Here is a 20,326-nt window from a genome sequence, read left to right as displayed (position 1 = left end):
GGGAGGAAGGAGAATTGTTCTGGTGGTGGCCACTTCCCCCTCCCCCCCTTTTCTTTTAAGCAATAGCTTTACAAACCCCGTACCTCTTGCTGAAGTCTCTTTAGTTCAGCTTCCATCTGCTCAAGTTCTTGCTTGCAGTCAAGCAACTGCTCAGTCTTTTCCTCACTTAAAAGAGAAAACACAAACCAGTTGGATGTAACCACAAAACATGGTAATTATCATCTAATTTGAGAACAAAAGAGAGATTTGTGAGACATCCCACTTTTAATCCAGAATTTTAAGGTTATAAGAGTATAAAACTTAGGCATGCCATTATACTTTAACTATTCTTTATGTTTTAGCCTATATCTAATCTTTTAAATTTGGTCAGATTTTTCACAGTCCTTTATACTGTTCACTAAGAATTCCTCCTGATGCAGAACAGAAAACACTGGGTTGCAATAAGGGGGGTTTTTGGGAAAAAGGACTTTTTTTGGCAAAAAAGCCCAGACAATGCACATGAATGTGCACCAGAGATTCACATCCAAAAGTAAACTTAGAATAATTACAAAATATACATTCAAAAGCTCCAAATATTTTCCAGGAGAACCAGACAGTGACCACTGATGCACCCTGCCACAGAGCAAGTAAAGCCAATTCAAAAAGCACCTTTATATTCTTGTAATTTTTCCTACAGAGAAGAATTAAGGTTTTCAGATGCCTTTATTCATTAGAAGAAGATACCACTTAACAACCTTAATAATTTGATGAAATGCTTAATGAATTTTAATTTTATGGAAACACCACAGCATCTATTTTAGTCTATTTAGATCTCTGTAGTAAGAAAAACCTGACGTAGAATACTACAACTCCTACACAACTCATTCTTAACTTCCAGCTAACACCTATTTCTCAATCCTCAAAAAGCAGAGTTCATTAAAAAATGAGTTCATTAGACAATGAGTAAGTGCAAGGAAAATATTTAATTCTCTCAAAGACACAGTGGTGGCCTTCACAGTGCTGGGGAATGGTTGGAGCCGATGATCCTGAAAGTCTTTTCCAACCTGCTTGATTCCATGACTCCATGACATGGAATACCCAGTGTTCAAAATTCAATTGAACCTCAGAACAACCAGTATTCACTGTTGAAAAAACCTGCCATATCCAATATTTCACATCTAAAAAAGATAGATTGCATAGTCAAACACATTAGTGTATTATTTAACATTTTGGAATACAAGTAAGAAACAAAAAGAAGGAAATAAGAGAATTTACTGGACTGAAGCATATAATACAATCTAAAAGTCATCATACTAATGAAAAATATATTTGTTTTAAACAAAACTAGACCAGTGGTTTTTAAAAATGAGCCAAATCTCACCATGAATTATCTTTCTTGACAGCCTACAAGTATACAAGGGTTCATCTCTGCACAGCCGACTGCAGCATCACTGTACATAGCAGATACCAGAGCTTTCCCTCTGCATGGGTGTTCAGAAACCATACAGGAATACAAATGTATTCTCTATTATGTTAGATCACTGTAACTTTCCTATTAACATTCATATTCCTGTATTATTGTTCTACACAGAAAGACACAGGACGTAATATAGAAAATTAGGCATGCAATTTCCAGCTCTGGAGTTTCTCTGTTACAAGCCTCAAATTGCTGTTTTGAATCCAACTTAAAGACTCATCTCTACAGACCCTTTGTATGAAACTGTATTAGCTGCAGTGCATATTAAACCAGGTTCATTGCCAAAATCAGATTATAAATAGATTTTAAGCTGAATATTTTCAACTCTGGAATGAATCTAATTTTAAATTTATCAAATCCACTCAGCATTTAATACCAAATGCTACATACAGAAGTTAATTCATCAAAGTCTAGTATTTTAAATATACTGCCACACATAAAGGAAATTTATTTACGAATTGAATTCAAATAGAGTGCAAAATGTGAGATGTTCTGAGCCATCACTGTTGCCCTAATTGCATGCTTCAGCTCCAGACTAGAGAGGATTGTACTAAATTATACAGAGCATAGCAGCGTGCAGTGTTTAGGCTATCTATTAACTGTCAATCAAACTAATAACAGCAATTTTTTCACTAATTTTCTTGGTGCAGCTGTTTATAGAATATCCTGGGCGGGCTCATTTCAGTAGACACATAATAATACAGACATCAGGAAAAAAAGAGCCAAATCTTTTTGTCCTCTATTCTTCATGAGGACCAAGATGTAGTGGGGGAAGGGGATGCTTTGAGTAAATCAACCAGATACTTAACCCAGCCAGCTAGAGATGATCTGATCACAAACGCTGCTAAGAGCAGACCAGTGAGCTGATGATTGACTTCTGCTACCTTCAACTTTCCATTTAATTTTACCTCTCCCCTCTCTCCACGAGATACACTGGATTAAAAGCAAAATACCTTTATTTATGCTGTCTCTAAACTATTTATGCTGTTTCTAAACTAAAAGTTAAATCTCTCCAGATTTAACATTTGTATTTTAAGTTCAGAGTGCACATACTTCACTCTGCTAAAACATTACACACTGCTACAGGGAGAAACAGATTCTCCACTCAACAGTTACTGTTCTTCTCCTTAAGTAGCTCTTTGCTACTGCTCAGATATGTTGCAAGACTATGAAGACAGATTAAGTACTCACTTACTGAATCAGCTTTCTTCATAAAATAGAAGGGATAAAAGGTTTTAATTAGAATGTGAAAAACAAAGATCTTTATTACAATGGGACTGATTTTTCACTTGGATGAGGTGAAGGAGGGGAATACACCCCTAGCCAGGAGGTCAGCACTAGTGGGAGAAGAGAGCAACCCCTTAACTGGATGAATATAGCAAGCTGGAAACAGTAAGAAAGCGTAACTGAACCAAGCTATAAAACGTACACATTTACAAACTATATATTCCTTAGGCACAAATGACCACCCCCTGCCAGTAAACTCAAGGTCTGTTTCACTGTGTCCGGGTTTGCAATGGGTCAAGAGATCTAGTGAAGTTTGGTTGGCAGAATTCCCTTTCTTTCATTTTCTCTGTAGAGTGCCATGGCAGATATCAGTGGAACAGCATTGAAGGGCATGAGAAAACAAATGTTGTGCAGACAAGGAATCTTCTACACAGAAAGAAACACAGAGATGGGGGACAGGAAATTAATGGTAATTTTTTCCTATCCCAACAAATGTAGACGACTATTTCTTACTCTGTTTCCAACAAGAAACAGGTAACATAATCATGCTGCTGATAAGGAATCACTACAGCTCTATCTCCTTTTAAAAACGATGTTTTTGTCACTAATCTGGGAATGCTCAGGACACAGCTTTTGCTTCCAGTCCCTACCTGCCTGCCCATGCAATTGTTTGAGTGTTACCCCGTAACTGCCTCAAGTGCAAAGCTATTGTCTTAGAAACATGTATAAACACAGATATATTAAAACTACAGTCAGAGAGTCGTTAATGATAATGAACAACAGAGGAAGCACAAAGAACTTGCCCCTGAAACAACAATATGGACACAATATGTAAGAGAAAAAGGCAAGGCTGCATTAGATTAGCTGTATTTCTTAAAGACAAACAGTTTACGTAGAACAAAGAGCCCAGTACTCTATGGTAACATGCCCAAGGGATTGCTCAAACACAGTCAGTTTTTCAGAAAGTTCAGAGTACAAAAGACACAAAATTAGCCCAGCAGCAGTTCACTGATTTCCGTGTGTTTATGGTTAAAACATTAATATAATTCATAACACGAATTAAGACAAACACAGATGAAAGTTGTATTTGTCACACTGGCAATAACTAAAATGCCTTTTTTTTTTTTTTTTTTAAACTGTAATTTAACACTTGAAAGAATGAAGGATTTGTCTAGAGAGAACTACTACTGTGCAAAATCAACAACACTGTAAACCCCTGTAATTCTGAACACATTCTGTGATGTACATGTACTCACAGCTCTTGCCTAAGCCTTCTTATCTTTGCTTTGGCATCTGCTAGCTCTACTGAGAGGTGCTGCCTGCTTTCAGTGCGCTTCATGCCAGGAGATCCACAAGGTGATTGTGCTGCCGATGCGTGAGGTAGGAAACGGAGACAGTCCCGTTCTTCGGAGAGTTCTATGATAGTCTAAGGAGTTTCAAAAATAAAGAGATGAAACAATACAAAAGTGCATTCAGAGAGACTTTTATGGCAGAAACCAGCATAATTCACTGCCTTGATAAATCAAAGACTGAAATGAAGCAAAGAATAATGGAAAAAAGTTTTGCCCTAAAAGAAGTTAGAAGCCCTGAATACGCCTCTGTACCTAAAGCAAGTCAACAGTCACAGCTCTAACAATCATTTGGCTGTTCTTCATCTACTCAAATTTAGCCTTTTAAGTATACAAAATTATCAATGCTCAGAATGGACTGGGATAATGAAAGGGCATCAATTCCTTGACCATGAGGATAAATATGTATCTCTAAAAAAACTGGTGTTCTTGAGTGAGCAGCAGCATCCTTGCCAAATGAACAAAGCATCAGCCCTACAGGAATATTCCTATTTCATCATATAAATAAAGGTGTTATCCTAAAATGAAGATCTCTTGTATTTTAAAGTTACTTTTCCTTTGCGTTGCAAAAAAAAGCATTACCACACATTCTTTGTCCTCATGGTTCAGTGTCTGGTTTACTCCTGTCAAGGTTGTGAACTGGATAGACAGTTGCTAACTGTCAAAGGAATATTTGGAATAACTGCAACATTAACATATCCACACTCTACTGAGGGGCAAATCTGGGACCACATCAAGGTGATCCATAACTTGCAGCTTTTACTGAATACCTTTCTGCTTCTTGATTCTCACACAATACTCTGATTGTACCTCACAATAAGCTCGTAAAACCTCCTCTCCTAGTATGGAACCTGCTCCAGTTCACTCAAACCTCTCCAATAGAATGCAGTAATGTAACAGGAATTTCTCAGTGAATGGCTTGCAAACCAAGAGGCAACTGATTCCTGCAAACTTCAGCTGATACAGCTTTGGATTTTCTGTTTTCAAGTACAAACGAATGTTACTTAAAGTCATTGTAAACCCTGGTTACACAGAGAAGATCATCAGCTATTACCTCTTCTAGTTTGTCACAGTTTTCAACAACTAGTAAGCACACCAACACTTCTTGAAACAACTTTCTGGCAGTAAGGAATCCTTGCTTAAATATGCTAGTAGAACATACATTAAACTATTAGTTATAAAAATGCTAAGCTGCATCATCTTAGAAAAAGTATTTCTTATATTTCTCCTCAGCAATAAACCACATCCATACCTCTGAGTGCTCATCTCTTTCATCTATAAGCCTTTTCAAATGTAATGCCATATTTTTCAAGAGAGGATCAACATACTCTTGTGTCAGTACAATGACATCCATCCACTGCAGATCAAACACGTTTTCCTGATTATGAGTTACCTACACAGAATGAAATGGAAGAGAAAAACCATCCCCCTTAAATTATGAGATAGAAAGGAAGCAGGAAGAAAATAAAACTGAAACTTTATGGGTTAAACTCTCTAGACAAGGTACGGAAAACCATTTAAGATAGATTAAATTGTAGGTAATGGAATACTTCGAAGTAGCACCTTGTACTTCTGGCAAAATGAAAAGCAAAAGGTGACTATGACTTAATATCTACTACATATCACATCATGCAATTTGAATTTTACTTCATAAATAAATTTGCGCGTGACAAATTCACTAAACTACAGTAAGAATTTGTCAGAGCAACAAACTTGCTCCCTGGTCCTGCTTTAACAATGTAGTCCAAAAAAACCTCCATCATGAAGTCGTTCTGTGAATCAAGTTAAAAAATGAGGGCATTTTTGGCTTACTAAACCCACTTGGTATACAAATCACATATTTGATTTATTTGCTCTTGAATAAGTGCAATTAATCTTCCTTCAATACAATATTCCATCTCCAAAAAAGTTAAAAGCACAAAAAACCCCAATGTACCTCTTGAATATGGGCTGCAACAGCTGCTCTAGTGTCAAAATCCAGACCTTGGATTCTTTCAATAAATTCTTCCTTTTTCTGACACTAGAAATAAAGACATCTATTTTATATACATTTTTTTAATATATCTACAAGTATTTTCATTCTTCCTTTGTATTTCTAAGAGCTAAAAATGATAAAGCTGATATTACAATATCACATTACTAAATTATTACCCAGTAATTTTGTGGACCAATAAATACTTGGTTTATGCCATGTTGCAGTAATTAGAACTTTCAACACTGATAAATGATAATGAAAAAACAGGTACTGAAATGGGGCAAGGAAGAGGTTTCTTAAAGTAGCTACTTATTCACATTTGATGATATTGAGTTCCACACGTATTTTTTCAGTGTCCTCCTTTAGTACGCAAGTTAATTAAGTTGTTATGAACATATAACTGCCTCTACTTTTTCACTTTAATTAGCTGAATGGTACAAACTTCCCCAATAAGAACATCAGTCCATCCAAAAAGTTCATTAAATACATAAAACACTGTCAGTAAGATAGACCAGTATGATAATTGTAAGTAATACTTTACCATTTTCTTCCTTTCCTTATGGTATCAAGTAAATAACAATATTACAATTAATAACCTATTAGGAATTCTACATACACAGTTTGTTATATCTGTAAAATAAAACATAAGAAGTTGTAGCCATTTTAACTGTAAGAATATCCAGATTTTCAAGGAGTGCAACAGCACCACTAGAGAAAGGAAGGTCCAAGTACTAAAACAGTAAGAAAAGAGACCTGTAGCTCTTAAAACTATTTCATACAGATATAAACATAATTAAACTTACCTGAACTGCACAACCAAGTAAAAGCAGAAGGAGTTTTTTTACTTCTTCTGTACCTGGCTCTAAGAAGAAAACAGAACTATAAGAAAATGGTAGGTGTAAAATAGGAACTTGAGCTTCTTGCCCTACCCCTCAGAAAACATCAGCTTTTCTCATAATTTTCATGTAATTTATGTTAACCTAGTTTAGAAAGCAAAAAGTTGAATAAACCTCATTTTTCCAGCTTTCAGCTTAGTCCTTTTTGCCATTTAACTGCCAACTTCCCGTGTTAACAAACAGCTTAACATCCATAATAATTTTAAGTGAAAAAAAACAGCATTTCAGCCCTTTGTAAAGCAAAACTTGTGAGTGACATTTTCAGAAGTGCTCTGGAGACCTACAATCAAGTTTTCAACTGTAATCTCAGGTATCTCAAGATAGTTATAAGAAGTGCTTAAATTATCTGACACCCCCAGGCTGCAAGAGTTAGGTGATGAGATCATTTACATTATTTTATAAAGCTGTATTAGATATTCATCTGCACATCTAAAAACCAAAATGTATTTCCACATCTGGCTCTAAGCATCTTAATCTCCTAAAGAAGCTTAACTTAAAGAACTCTGTCTACAGATTAGTAAAGATGTTTCTTACTTTTTACATTTGAAATGTCCTCATCTTGCTACTAAATAAATGCTGTATCTAGAATGTAAATGCCATAAAGCAACCGATTTAAGGATGGCGAAACAGCTTGGGCTAGTTGGAATTAAATTCTATATGGTCATATTTTGCTTTACTGGAACAGAAAACACTATTCATTGGGCTGTCTAGGAATAAAAAGATCCTAACAAGATCCCTTCTCCAATATACTCTGGATTTCAGCCAGTAGTTTACTTCATTATCAGCTAACCAGACAAAAGCTATGCTCTCATATATAATAAAGCTGGGTCTGGCTAGAAACCTGACTTTTATTCTGCAAAACTCTGTGACACAGCTGGTATAACTGATATCAGGAGTCACATTCAGTCCAAATACCAAACAGTGAATGTCTGGCATATACTAAAGTACACACAGTCATTCCGGAACCTGATCTAAGTTACTGAAGTCTCTTTTTTAAAGGACTAGGTTGGTAATCACAGATGATGCTCAATGACCACAAGGGGTAATGGTTGGACTTGACGATCTTAAAAGGTCTTCTCCAAGCTAGTTGATTTTATGATTCTATGTTGATTTATAAGCATCTAAAAGTAAACTCATCGGAACCTTCTTTCCGAAATGGCAGCTTGCACTCTTCTTACATTGGGCCACTAAGGCTATTTTGGATGAACCTCCATTTAAGATAGACATAACTATTCACTTACAAGCAAATTGTCCTTTGATTTGATCCACTACAGTATCTTGTAAGTGAATTAAACAAAATCCTTCTCAAAAAGTTACAGATACGAGGTAATCTTGATCAAAAGAGGAAATTAAAAAGAAATCAAGAAAAAAACTAAAAGGATATAGAACTCAATGTTTTTTACTAGCTTTAAGGGAAGAGTCAAGCCTGCTGCCATAAAGCAGAGATGAAATACAAATGCTAAGCTTCTCCACCTTCCTCATGGCTCCAGTTCTCTGTGCATTATAATATTAAGTATATTTCAAGACTGACTCAACCTGCTTCTTTTAGAGGGAGTTGTGTATAATCCCAATGAACATGGAACATTTAAGTTTTTCAAAAGAGATTAGTCAAGTAAATAGGTTACAAAGAACATGAACTCAAATGGGAGATTTTAATCATTTATACAGACTTCTTGTATCCCAAAGACTCAAGTTGGGAAGTCTTTTGCACAGGAATAGAAATATCAACAAACACGTTGCACCAGAAGCTCACTACTTCAGCTAAAGAAGGGGAATTCCACGTGGCTGCCTGTCATGATCAATTAAGGTTAACCAGAATACTGCAGTAGAGGGAATCCATCCTACACTCATTTATCTTAATAAATTCATCACTTTTCTTTCCTTTTTTTAAAGCAATCCCTGAACTCCTCTTTGGACACTCACACGCTGCTTCAGCATCTCCCGACCAGCTTTTAAAAGCCTACCTGAATTGTTTCCATGTCTTTCCCCATATTCCCTGATACAAGATGGCAAAATACTGACAAACTCAGCTTCCCACTGTTACCAAGCATCTTGTATCTTTTTCTTCCTTTTTTTTCCCCATCACAAATACAGAAATAGATCATTCTCTTCCACACCCTCCAACTTGCTACTTGAACTTTGTCCCTACCCTATCCTATCCTCCTTCGATCTTCCCTGCACTCACTCTTATCCCTGACTTCCATCCCCTCTGTAGCGTTCCATCCTCCTCAGGCTTGCTCCCTCAGAAATACTAACTTGTTTTAATCTTTCCTCTCCCCCCATTAAAGAACATTCACCTTGTTATCTCCTTTCTCCTTTTCCTCCATAATTTAACTTCACATTTACAGTCACAGGCTGTAGCTCTTCTCCTCCAGTTCTCTCCTCCAAGTGGCTTCCTGCCAATTAGCTCCACTGAAACATTTCTTGATCAAGTCTCTAATGACCTCTTTTTTACCAGAGCTCAAATCCAGCATTCTAGCTGCATTTTCCCTGATTAGCCAACTGTCTCTGATACAGTCCAACACGTTTCTCTTCCTGGGATCTCACCCGTCTTGGCCTTCTGCAATTTGTCATCCTCTGGTATTTCTCTAATAATCATTCCTGAAGTGCAAATGGGGAAAACCGGGAGACATTCCTGCGAAAAATCACAGCTACAGCCTAAGCTTTAGTGGACCAAAGCCAAATCATTATCAGAGAATCGACTTCTACTATGGGCACTTGCCTTGGTGCAATCATTTACACAGCAAGTCCCTGAAAAGGTCACTGAGGTTTGATTTCACTACTTCTGCCCACCAAAGAAAAAAGCTTTTAAAATCCCTGTAGGGATGAGGCCCTCTTCAAGCTGACAGAGAAAGAGTGGGCCTGAGTTTCAAAGGGTTCCCTGGATGGAACCCAAGGGAACAGGTCTATCTTCTGACTCAAATCAAACTCTGTGATGAACTCAGGCAGGAATCTGAAACGTCTTCAAGAATATTGTGTGTTCATAACATTTCTTTTTATAATATGTGGGCTGTACTATAGTAAAGTCTGTATTTTCTCACAAATCCAGTACCCCCACAGGAAAGCAGCGCACACACTAGCAGAGGTTCCAGTTGCCAAACCACAAAAGCTGCATAGACTTAGCTGAGGTCCCCAAACAGGAAGAAGCCTCTGTTTTAATGACTAAAGCATAGATTTTTATGTATACAACTGAATACTACATCAGCTCTGTGGGATTTTGTACTGCATTTTAAATAAGACTTCTTCTTATACTACACAATATTGTTAAGACATGTTTTGTTTCAGTATCTTGAAGAGACTAAAAAATGTCACTACAAAAGCAATACTATGACCTGGGGGGTTTTAATCTGTTTTTCCCACTAAATCTGGTTTCTAGGCAAATCTATGAAGGCTTTTGAAAACCTTAAGAATGTCTGGAATCAAAATGTAAAAGCAAGATGCATTCTATTCTTTTGGAAAAGAAGAGACCACATTCACACTTCTGGGTGCACATGACAGATTACAGCATCTACACATATAGAAACTTAAAAGGCTGTGACCTCAGAAGCAAAAGCAGCAATATTCAAAAGCAGCAAGTAAAAAAATCAAAAAACTTAAATCAGGATACCTACATAAATGGCATATATGCAGATGGGATATGGAAAGTATCAACGTTATGAGCCCTGGAATTGAAAAGCGAGGTAACACAGATGGGGCTTCTTGCTCATGAGAAGAATCTTGTCTCACAGACACAGAAGCATGGTATAGAAGACATCTTAAATGAATAAAAGCAGCCAGGGGAAGCTACACAGCCTGTTAGAGTAGTTCCTAACCTCTCTGCTGAGGTGCTAGAACATCAGAAGTAGAACACCTGGGACACATTAGACCCAAGTAAATAAATTCTGCCCAATCCATAGTGGCTCCATGCAGGCCAGGTGTGTCTGCTCCGTGCTTCTGGAATTGAGAGCATGGTGCAGAGATTCCCAAGTGGCTGTGGATAGTCAGCTGGGTCCATACAGGCTAATTTTCTTGGTCTGAAAATTGCAACTCTCAGAGCTGGAAGCAGAGAAGGTGGGAGCATGGAGAAGACAGTGTCAGTTCAGGGGAGAAAGCAAGAAGGTCATTGCAATATTTTTCAGGTAACGATGCAAGAGAAGCAGAAGAGTTTTGGGGAAGGAAAAACAAGGATTAGGACTTGGATCAAGTGAGATGCACTGAACTGCTTCTTTTCTCAGGGGTGGCTCAGGTAAAGAAAGTTGAAAGTGTAGTAACTGGGAATACATGAAACTTATACTTTGTTGTATTAGTGGCTCACTGGTTGCTTGGGAATGCACTTCCTTTCAGTATAAATCCTAATGACAGCCAGCGCTGAGGTTTGGACAGAGCACATTATTGTAAAGTGTGGACCTTGGTGTGAACAAGAAAATGTTACTCATCATTATTAAACCCCTTATTTGCTAGAAGTATTTATACAATCTTCTGTTGAAAGGCTCAAACCTACATGAATGCTATTTCCGGTGAAATAATATAGATATGTGAATTTTCATCTTAGTTAAAAACAAACTTACCAGAAAAAGGATTCTTGCCAATTATTAATACATTTGGCAAAGACATCATGATCAACTGCTGCAAATTCTCCTACAAAAGTATAATTACAATATTATTTTAATCATGTGTATTGAATAAAAGCAAACATCAAATACTAACGACCACTGAAGAGAAATTAGTATTACATTAAGTAGTTTAAAGTGTTTCAGGTCTTAATACATACATGTTCGATACTTAATTATTTGGCCTCTAATTCAAAAGAAAAACAACAAACTAAACTTATAACTATGAATTACTTCTACAAAAGCCTTGTTTTACTGGTTTGCAAGATCATCTCAATATAGTAAAACCCTGTCATGGCAATGAGCTGTCTTACGAATCTTGAGCCAACTAGATCCTGTGTCTCAGAAGGTAGCAAAACTCCTTTAAATTATTCATGATCATGTTTCTCTTGCTGGCTCGTTGATAAAAATGTTCGGTTTATTGACTCTACGTTGCATTTACAGTACAAAAGATCAATATATCATGGCCATAATCTCAGTGGCCTTACCAAGACATGGATGTGAAAATTAGGGGGGTTGCTGCAGTTATGCTGGGAAAATCCTGACTACAAAGGTACAAACCACTATTTGCATGATCAGGCAGAGTTTAGTATGCTCACACACACTCAAGCAGCAGCTTTGCCCACCTATTCCATAGATTGCATCAATGGATAGTCCCTGTCAGCCAGTAGTGGCTGTAATCAGGTCAAATCCCCAGTCTAGACAGAGCCTAATTCTTCTGAAGCAGAATAGTCTTCCTCCTGTTCCCAGATGTTTATCACAGCAGATGCCATCCCATCAGCAGCTTTTTGTTTTTCCACAGCGATGGACTCATTAATACATAAAACGTTCATTTCATAAGCAATCTATTCCAGAACCACCCCTTTTTTTACATCCAAAAAGAACAAATTAGGTGTCATATTGTAGAGTAAAAATCTAACCTAAAAGTCAACTTATTTTGTCTAATTTGAAAAATGACAATATTTCTTGAAAAACATCTGTAGAAATTATCACCCACAGTATCACCTATACCTGTGTATCAGTAAGTACAGCACCTAAAAAATCATACCTGAATACTGGACTGAAAAATACCTACTCTGATGGCACACACCCAAGACATTATGAGGAGGAGGAGAATAGCTCTGACCTACTCAAACATCATGAATTTCAACCATTACTTTTGCATCCTGAGATCTTGATAAAGACAATTTTCAAACAAAAAAAGGAGATCTGAAGTGCCCCACAGGAAGTTTTAAATCAATAAAGAACAGGTAAAATATAAGGAATTCAATGAGTATTTATAGATCCTACAAAACAAAATGACATATGTTAAGAAATGGGGGCTTGGTGGCTTTTTTTGTTTTGTTGTAATAGCTCAAATAATTCCATGATGGTTATTAGTATATATTATTATTATAAAGCTTTTCTTATTGTGAAGCACAGTACAAGCAGGGATAACCAAAAAGTGTATATTCAAAACAGTAATGCCATTATCACCTCTTCTTACAACACCTTTACCCTGCTTCAAAGCTGTCTACCACCTCTTCTGTCACACGGTGTTAACTTCACCAGTAAGCTTGGTGCAACTGCTCTCAATTTGTGTTTATTCAATTAAAAACCGGCAGTTGGAACCTGTGTGTCCCAAAATTCACATATTTCACTAAACTAAACTTATTTACAAAATCCTGCTTGTACAAACTTTCAGTGTTCATTAGCATTTATTCTACTAACGATTTGCACTTCATCTGCCAAATGAGGCTGATAGAGCACTCATGGGGCTCACTATCAAACCTCCCAAGCCCAACAAAACTTATAAGGGGATCAGCTCTCCTGAATCAGCTGCTGAGAACAATTCCACACACTTACAGATTCAAAAGACTCATTTGGGACCTAGTAAGATGCTGTAAGCAAGGAAAGCAGCTTCCTTGGTAAAAGGAGATGCAATTCTAATTACAAAGAAGAACAAAGATGACACAGGAATCGAAAACCTTGTATAATCTAACATAACATTCTAATTTTGAATGTTATATTCAATCAGTGCAGGTTTTTGATAAATACACTTAACACACTAATGGAATAATTTGCTAAACAATGTTTCCCACAGATGTTATAAAAACACATGGAATAAACTAACATGGACAAGCTCACAATAAAAAGTTCACAGAATCATAGAACAGTTTAGGTTGGAGGGACCTTCAAAGCTCATTTAGTCCAATCCCCCCTGCAATGAGCAGGGACACCATCATCTAGATCAGGTTATCCAGAACCACATCCAGCCTGGCCTTGAATGTCTCCAGGGATGGGGCATCCACCGCCTCTCTGGGCAGCCTGTGCCGGTGTTTTACCACCTCATTGTAAAGAATTTCTTCCTCAAGTCCAGCCTGAATCTCCCTCTTTTAGTTTAAAAGCATCATCCCATGTCCTATTGCAACAGGCCCAGCTAAAAAGCCTCCCCCCATCTTTCTTATAGCCCCTTTTAAGTACTGGAAGGCCACAATAAGGTCTCTCTGGAGATTTAGCAGTTAGGATAACATAATGCTAAAAATTAAAAGTTCCTTTACAATTGATATCTTATTCCTGTTTGTCTATTCCAAGCATTATTTAATTTTGTGCCTCAGCACAGTGATTATTTCCATGTTCCACTACTCTCAGATTTCAGGCATCCCAATGAGAACACACACTGAGCACGATGCCTGTACAGTTTTCTGAAGCCCTCAGGTGTGAGGGCTCGTGCCCCTGCTCTGCCAAGGGGTACCCCAGGTTAGGAGAGGGCTCTCACAGGCTGATCCCAAGGCACCCATCAAGCACTGCCTTTTCTGCCTTGGGCAATTTTACTGGTGACAGGAACTAAACTGATCCCTTCTTGAAACCAAGTGTGCTAAGCTACCCTGCTAACCCATGCACAGCCTGTGGGCAAACACCTCACGTGCTGGGCTGCACTATGCTAGAGAGGAAACAAAGCCTACAGTCCATCCTTCAACACTGCTCTCCAAACCCAATGAACTACCTCAACATGTAAAGCTCCCTGTACACACATGGGCATATCTGAGTGAACATCAACGCATGGAAAAAGCAATTCTAAATCTGAACAAGTGTTCCAGTTTGGATACTGTATGTCTTTACTCCTAACCAAATGCCAGACCTGCAATGCTTGCATGTTGTACTACCTGGTGAGGCTGGCATCTCACAAGCCTCAGAGACAGGGAGGAAAAGAGGGAGAAAGGGTCTGCAGTTCCATATAGCTTACACTGACACAGGACAAACTCAAACCACTAAAGACATGGTGCCCAATCTTAACAGTTAGTGAGTAAGACTTTTTTATTTTAAAAAAAGCTGTAATAAAATGTTTCTAACATGAAGGTTTGGAGCAACATGCATGATCCTGAGACACTCCAAGATAAGCTACCTAAATGCAAGCAATTCTGCCTGATACCATTGCTGATACTATAAAGGCAAAGCAGCACAGGGAACGCTTTGTATTCAAATAAAGATCAACCCTGCCAGTGTTTGACCAGTTGTGAAACACTAATGCCTGGTTGAAAATGACTACCATCAGGAAATAGAGAAGCATATGGGTCTTAGCAGCAGCAGCACTTACATCCACATGTAGTAGCTGCCAAGTAAAGAACTATGTGAAGTATGCATATGTGTAGTGTGAGCTAGAAAGATGTACAGTGGTTGACCACTGCAGGAAGTGACAGCTGGGAATTGTCAGTGTGCTTTGGAGTTTCTGAAAACATACTAAGTGTGTACACATGAGGCAAAGCATACATCAGTGCAGGCTCTGCCATGATGCACTGCCAGAGGCAGATCAAAGACCTTCTCCCAGATGTGGACTCTCCCGGCAGAAAGGAACAGGGGAGTGGGGAAGGGCACTAAAGACATACTATAAGGTTCAATGATGGTATCTGCAGTGTCCTCCTACCTTGTAACAGTCTTCCAATACCTAAAACTGCTACAAGAAACCTGGAGAGGGGCTTTGGACAAGGACCTGTGGGGACACAACAAGGGGAATGGCTTTAACCTGCCCAAGGGGAGACTGAGATGAGCTCTGAGGCAGAAGCTCTTCCCTGTGAGGGTTGCTGAGGTGCTGGCACAGGGTGCCCAGAAAAGCTGTGGCTGCCCCATCCCTGGCAGTGTTCCACAGGGTCTTGGAACACCCTGCTCTAGTGGAAGGTGTCCCTGCCTGTGGCAGGGGTTGGAGCTGGAGGAGCTTTAAGGTCCCTTCCAACACAAACCAGTCTGGGATTCTACTCCAGTGTACACCACTCTCTCTAGGCTAGAAAACATGGTACCAGGCTCTTACCTATTATACAAAACACACAAAATTCAATGCCTATTTTACAGCTCTAAAGGAGACCATCACTGCATTTACTATGAATTCCCATTTGATCATTATCACCTCTCTCATTTTTTCCTCAATTCTAAAACCAATAAATTTCATCACATTTTTCTTACAAAGATTCCACTGATAAGACTAAAAACACATGCAATAAGTTCTCTCATATGGACAAAACTTGCTTCAACTCAAAAATACCAATCAATAATGCTTAATGTACTATGTGTGCACTCAAACATGCAGAATATCTATTATATAAACAGATCATCACTCACATTCAAGTGTTTCCAGACTACTACTATAGCTGTAAATTAAGCATGATAAAAAACGTGACCAGATTTATAAACCACCCATGAAGTATCTCAGAATATTAATCTTATTTTTGTTAGCCTTAATGGCATAACTATGAAAGAATACACAAACAATTCCAGACAAAGCACAGTACAAGAAACAACTACTGACCTGATAGTAAGTTTTTATTTGTTTCACCAAAATAGACAGATTCTGAATCCTTAGTGATGCATCGTTGTTTACTTTTTTGTTTATCCTCTGATTAGCAGACTTTGGATTACTGGAAAAAGAAAAGAATAAATTAAACACACTGAACATTAATTTCTAAAGCTCTCTCTATAAAACAGATGATACAGTTAATGTGCCAGCATAACAGCTTCTTGTCTTGGTCACCATGCCTCGTTTTCTTCCCCTCCACAAGTAAAAGAGGAGCTGTGGAAGTGACTGCCAAAGGCAGAATGAAACAACTTAATAACTTGAAACATGTGTCTCCGATAGAGCTATTCAGCTTAGCACTCTTTTTGGCTATTAACGGACTATGTACTTGGGAGCACCCATCACAATTACAGGAGAAGGAATAGGAGAAGAAAGTTTTTGTGGTTCTGCACTTCTCCCCGACAGAATACAGAAAGCAGAACACAGCTGTAATGTAAATACCCCAGCACACACACTGCAGGCATCAGGAATCAGTCTCACTGATGCAGACAATTACCAATAACAGAATTCAGTCTGGCTACATTATTGAATGTCTATATACTGGAAAGCTGTATGATGCTATTTAACTGTCATGAGGCACAAACCAGAATGTAACTTTTAGAACAATGAGCAAGATGAAATCCATCATGCCAGCACATACTAAATTATCTTACAGTTAGTTACAGCTCACTGAAATCTGTCAACAAAAGTATTATTACTTGGAGTTATTGTCACGTATTCTCACACACTACCAGACTTTTCCCTGGTTTATCCTGGTTTCAGAGAGGAAATCAATCCCTTTTTCCTTCACAAAGCAGAAAGGATCTGAGGAAACTCAGATGAGTCACCTTTTTTCAGTACCTCATAACATACCAAGTTATTAGCCACATACAAGAAAGGGTGACAAGCATTCATTGCCATTTTTCAAGGAACACAATGCAGAATCAGTGCAGCTCCCCCACAACACCCTGTACAGAACTAAGTTATGGCCAGTGTGAAGCATCTTAACTTTCACAATGACAATTAATAGAGTTGCACAACAAAACTTTGGCTATTTAATGATATTATGGTATTGTTTAATGACATTACTGTCAGATAAGTGTGCAGCTGGCTGGAACACTGCACTCAAACTACTAACTCCTCACTGTCACACTGGAGGTACTTGCAAGGGTGTGTGTCTGCTGGGTCTGGTTTCAGTCAACACTGTCATTAATGATTTAGACAATGGAATACAGAACACTCTTACCAGAACTGCCACTGGCAAAAACGGGGAGGAATAAAAAACCCAACCAACAAACACAAAACTTCAAAGAACATTATGGCAGTTGAGAATGACCTCGATAAAGTGCAAAAAGTGGCGTGACAGCATAATAGCAGAATTCAGTAACAACACGTACAGAAATAGGATTATAGCTGGGAATCAAATGCAGAAAAAGGAGTAACTTGCTGTAATACATAGATGACCTGAATATTATAGTGGACACAACCAAACAGCAAGGGAAATGAAATTACATTGCCAAAAACCTCCTAATTCTTCAATTTTTTAGCACAAGTGTTGTCTAAAGAGAGGTACCTTAAGAAGGCCTACAAGAAACATGGAAAAGGCCTTTGGACAAGGGCCTGGAGGGACAGGCCAAGGGGAATGGCTTGAACCTGCCAGAGGGGAGATTGAGATGAGCTCTGAGGCAGAAGCTCTTCCCTGTGAGGGTGCTGAGGCGCTGGCACAGGGTGCCCAGAGAAGCTGTGGCTGCCACATCCCTGGCAGTGTTCACGGCCAGGTTGGACACAGGGGCTTGGAGCAACCTGCTCCAGTGGAAGGCGTCCCTGCCCGTGGCAGGGGTTGGAACTGGGTGAGCTTTAAGGTCACTTCCAACCCAAACTAGGCTGGGGTTCTATGCATGGTACAGATGATGTTTCAGTTACTAGAATCACGCTCCAGGGAAGGTCTGCATTTGTACCTCTTCCACAGGTGAATCACCCAGGTTCTAAGCAGCACACAAAGGCTCATCACAGCCTTCCCCCAGTCGCCTGGGCGTACTGCATTACCAGGTGACACATGGCTACATCTTCCCCTGGGGAGCAGGGTCTGCCTATTGAACAGCACACACAGAACACAGTGTTATTTATTTCCACGGAGTTCCTCAGACAGAGACTGAATGGAGGTGGTTACAGGTCAGCATGAGTTGTCTTGGCAGAACACCCAGGACCTGCAACCTGAACACCAGATGCTGCTGATGCACGCAAGCTGAAGGCTGTTCATAGGACACCAGAGAAAAATATGCATCCTACAGAACGTATACATTTTATCTAAAGGAACTGCATGTAAGCAGTCTACCAGGTCACTGATATACACAATTCATATGCTTCTATACACGTACTTGATTCAACAGCAACATGTACAGGTAAAGAACCAGCACCCCAAACTGAGCTATTCCCTCTACTTCACTGAACTTAGTAGCATCATTATTTATTTTGATGCAATTTATCACTTTGATGGGTGGTTTCACATGCTTATCGTACCAGTGTCACTACAGACAAAGTTTACGTATTTAAGTTACCTACACAAACTTTAATTTGCCTTTTACAGCTTTCTTTGGTTGTAGAATATTAGACTTTTTAGAGAGAGATTCATGCCTTCAGTTTACTGCTATCAGAATTTCCTGGTTTGTAAGTATGACAGAACCAATGTACAAAAAATACTGCTGGAAAGGAAAGATCATACATAAAATGCACCTCCAACAGAGTCATTTCTAAAAGAACAGCAGTAAGCTTAGCATGTTTTTTTCTCATATTTACAAATATAAATCTAGGAAAATTAGGACATGGATTCTTACATGGGTAATTGCCTCATTCCTAATGTTCATCATCACGTTCCTAAATATACCATAAACAATTAAAGTACGTTTTAGAATACATTAGCCCAAACTATGTGACTAAGATGTCACCTTGGATTTATTAACTCAGCCAACCTGTAGCTGCAAACGTAACTAAATGGGCTAACAGTGATTCTGCACTGGAGACGAGCAGAACCGAACTCCTTTCCAAACTGAATTCATTCAAATTGGTTAAAATCAGAAGAGAAAATCCAGGATAAATCCTGCTGCCCTGCTGGCACAACAGAGATCAGCTGAAGTCTCCTATTTCTACGTTCCTATCGCCAAATGGCCGATTTGGGCCCTTAATCTTCATCTTTAATCTTAATGACTATCAGATTATCTCCAGGCTTTTTCATCATCTTCAGCAGCATTTCCACAGCCATGCATTTCAGATGGCTCTCCCTTTAGAGCACTCACACCAGAGGGCACTGGAGTTTCCTGGATATTGTAATAGCTCTTATTTTAGTATCAACACAAAAATTAGTGTGCAACCTCAAGAATTCAAAACACAAATGTCATAAAAGCTTAGGCTTTCCACTTCCTCATTTCAAAAGCTTTACTAGAAAATTTAGATCTTGTAAGAACAAAACTTTAGCATCTGCATAGCACTATGTCTTCATAATGGTATGTAAACAGACCACTGTGTTGGGCTACAACAACCCTATGCCACACTTCAGGCTTGGGGAAGAGCTGCTGGAAAGCACTCATGGAAAAGGACCTGGAGGTGCTGACTGATAGAGCTGAACATGAGCAGCTTGTGCCCAGGCAGCCAAGAAGCCCCCAGCATCCTGGGCTGTGTCAGCACCAGTGTGGCAGCAGGGCCAGGGCCGGGACTGTGCCCCTGCACTGGGCACTGGTGAGGGTGCACCTCAAATCCTGTGTTCAGTTCTGGGCCCTCACTGCAAGAGAGACATTGAGGTGCTGGAGCGGGGCCAGAGAAGGGCACCGGAGCTGGAGCAGGGCCTGGAGCACAAGTGTGATGGGGAAGGGCTGAGGGACCTGGGTGGGTTTAGTGTGGAGAAGAGAAGGCTCAGGGGGACCTTACTGCTCTCTGCAACTGCTCGAAAGGAGGATGGAGCCAGGAGGGGGCTGGTCTCTGCTCCCAAGGAACAAGGGATGGCACAAGAGGAAATGGCCTCAAGCTGCCCCAGGGC

At 39.1% G+C, this 20,326-nt stretch overlaps 1 protein-coding gene across 1 annotated transcript in view; it reads right to left on the bottom strand.

Moving 5' to 3' along the window:
- CCDC88A (coiled-coil domain containing 88A) overlaps window positions 1-20,326 on the bottom strand; it is a gene marked incomplete at its 3' end in the record, with an annotated part of 62,470 nt that overhangs the window by 24,679 nt on the left and 17,465 nt on the right. Inside the window, exons 3-9 of the mRNA XM_010014654.1 lie at window positions 16,273-16,381; window positions 11,451-11,520; window positions 6,811-6,869; window positions 5,969-6,052; window positions 5,285-5,425; window positions 3,940-4,109; window positions 84-165 (exon numbers count right to left, since the gene is read on the bottom strand). Of these exons, the coding sequence (XP_010012956.1) occupies window positions 84-165; window positions 3,940-4,109; window positions 5,285-5,425; window positions 5,969-6,052; window positions 6,811-6,869; window positions 11,451-11,520; window positions 16,273-16,381 (715 nt within the window). The remainder of the gene's footprint in view (window positions 1-83; window positions 166-3,939; window positions 4,110-5,284; window positions 5,426-5,968; window positions 6,053-6,810; window positions 6,870-11,450; window positions 11,521-16,272; window positions 16,382-20,326) is intronic.

The sequence above is a fragment of the Nestor notabilis genome, unplaced genomic scaffold (assembly GCF_000696875.1).
Source record: "Nestor notabilis isolate BGI_N333 unplaced genomic scaffold, ASM69687v1 scaffold5235, whole genome shotgun sequence".
In the NCBI taxonomy this organism is placed as follows: domain Eukaryota; kingdom Metazoa; phylum Chordata; class Aves; order Psittaciformes; family Psittacidae; genus Nestor; species Nestor notabilis.
The sequence above is the reverse complement of the archived record's forward strand: the minus strand, read 5'-3'. Positions and strand labels throughout refer to the sequence as shown.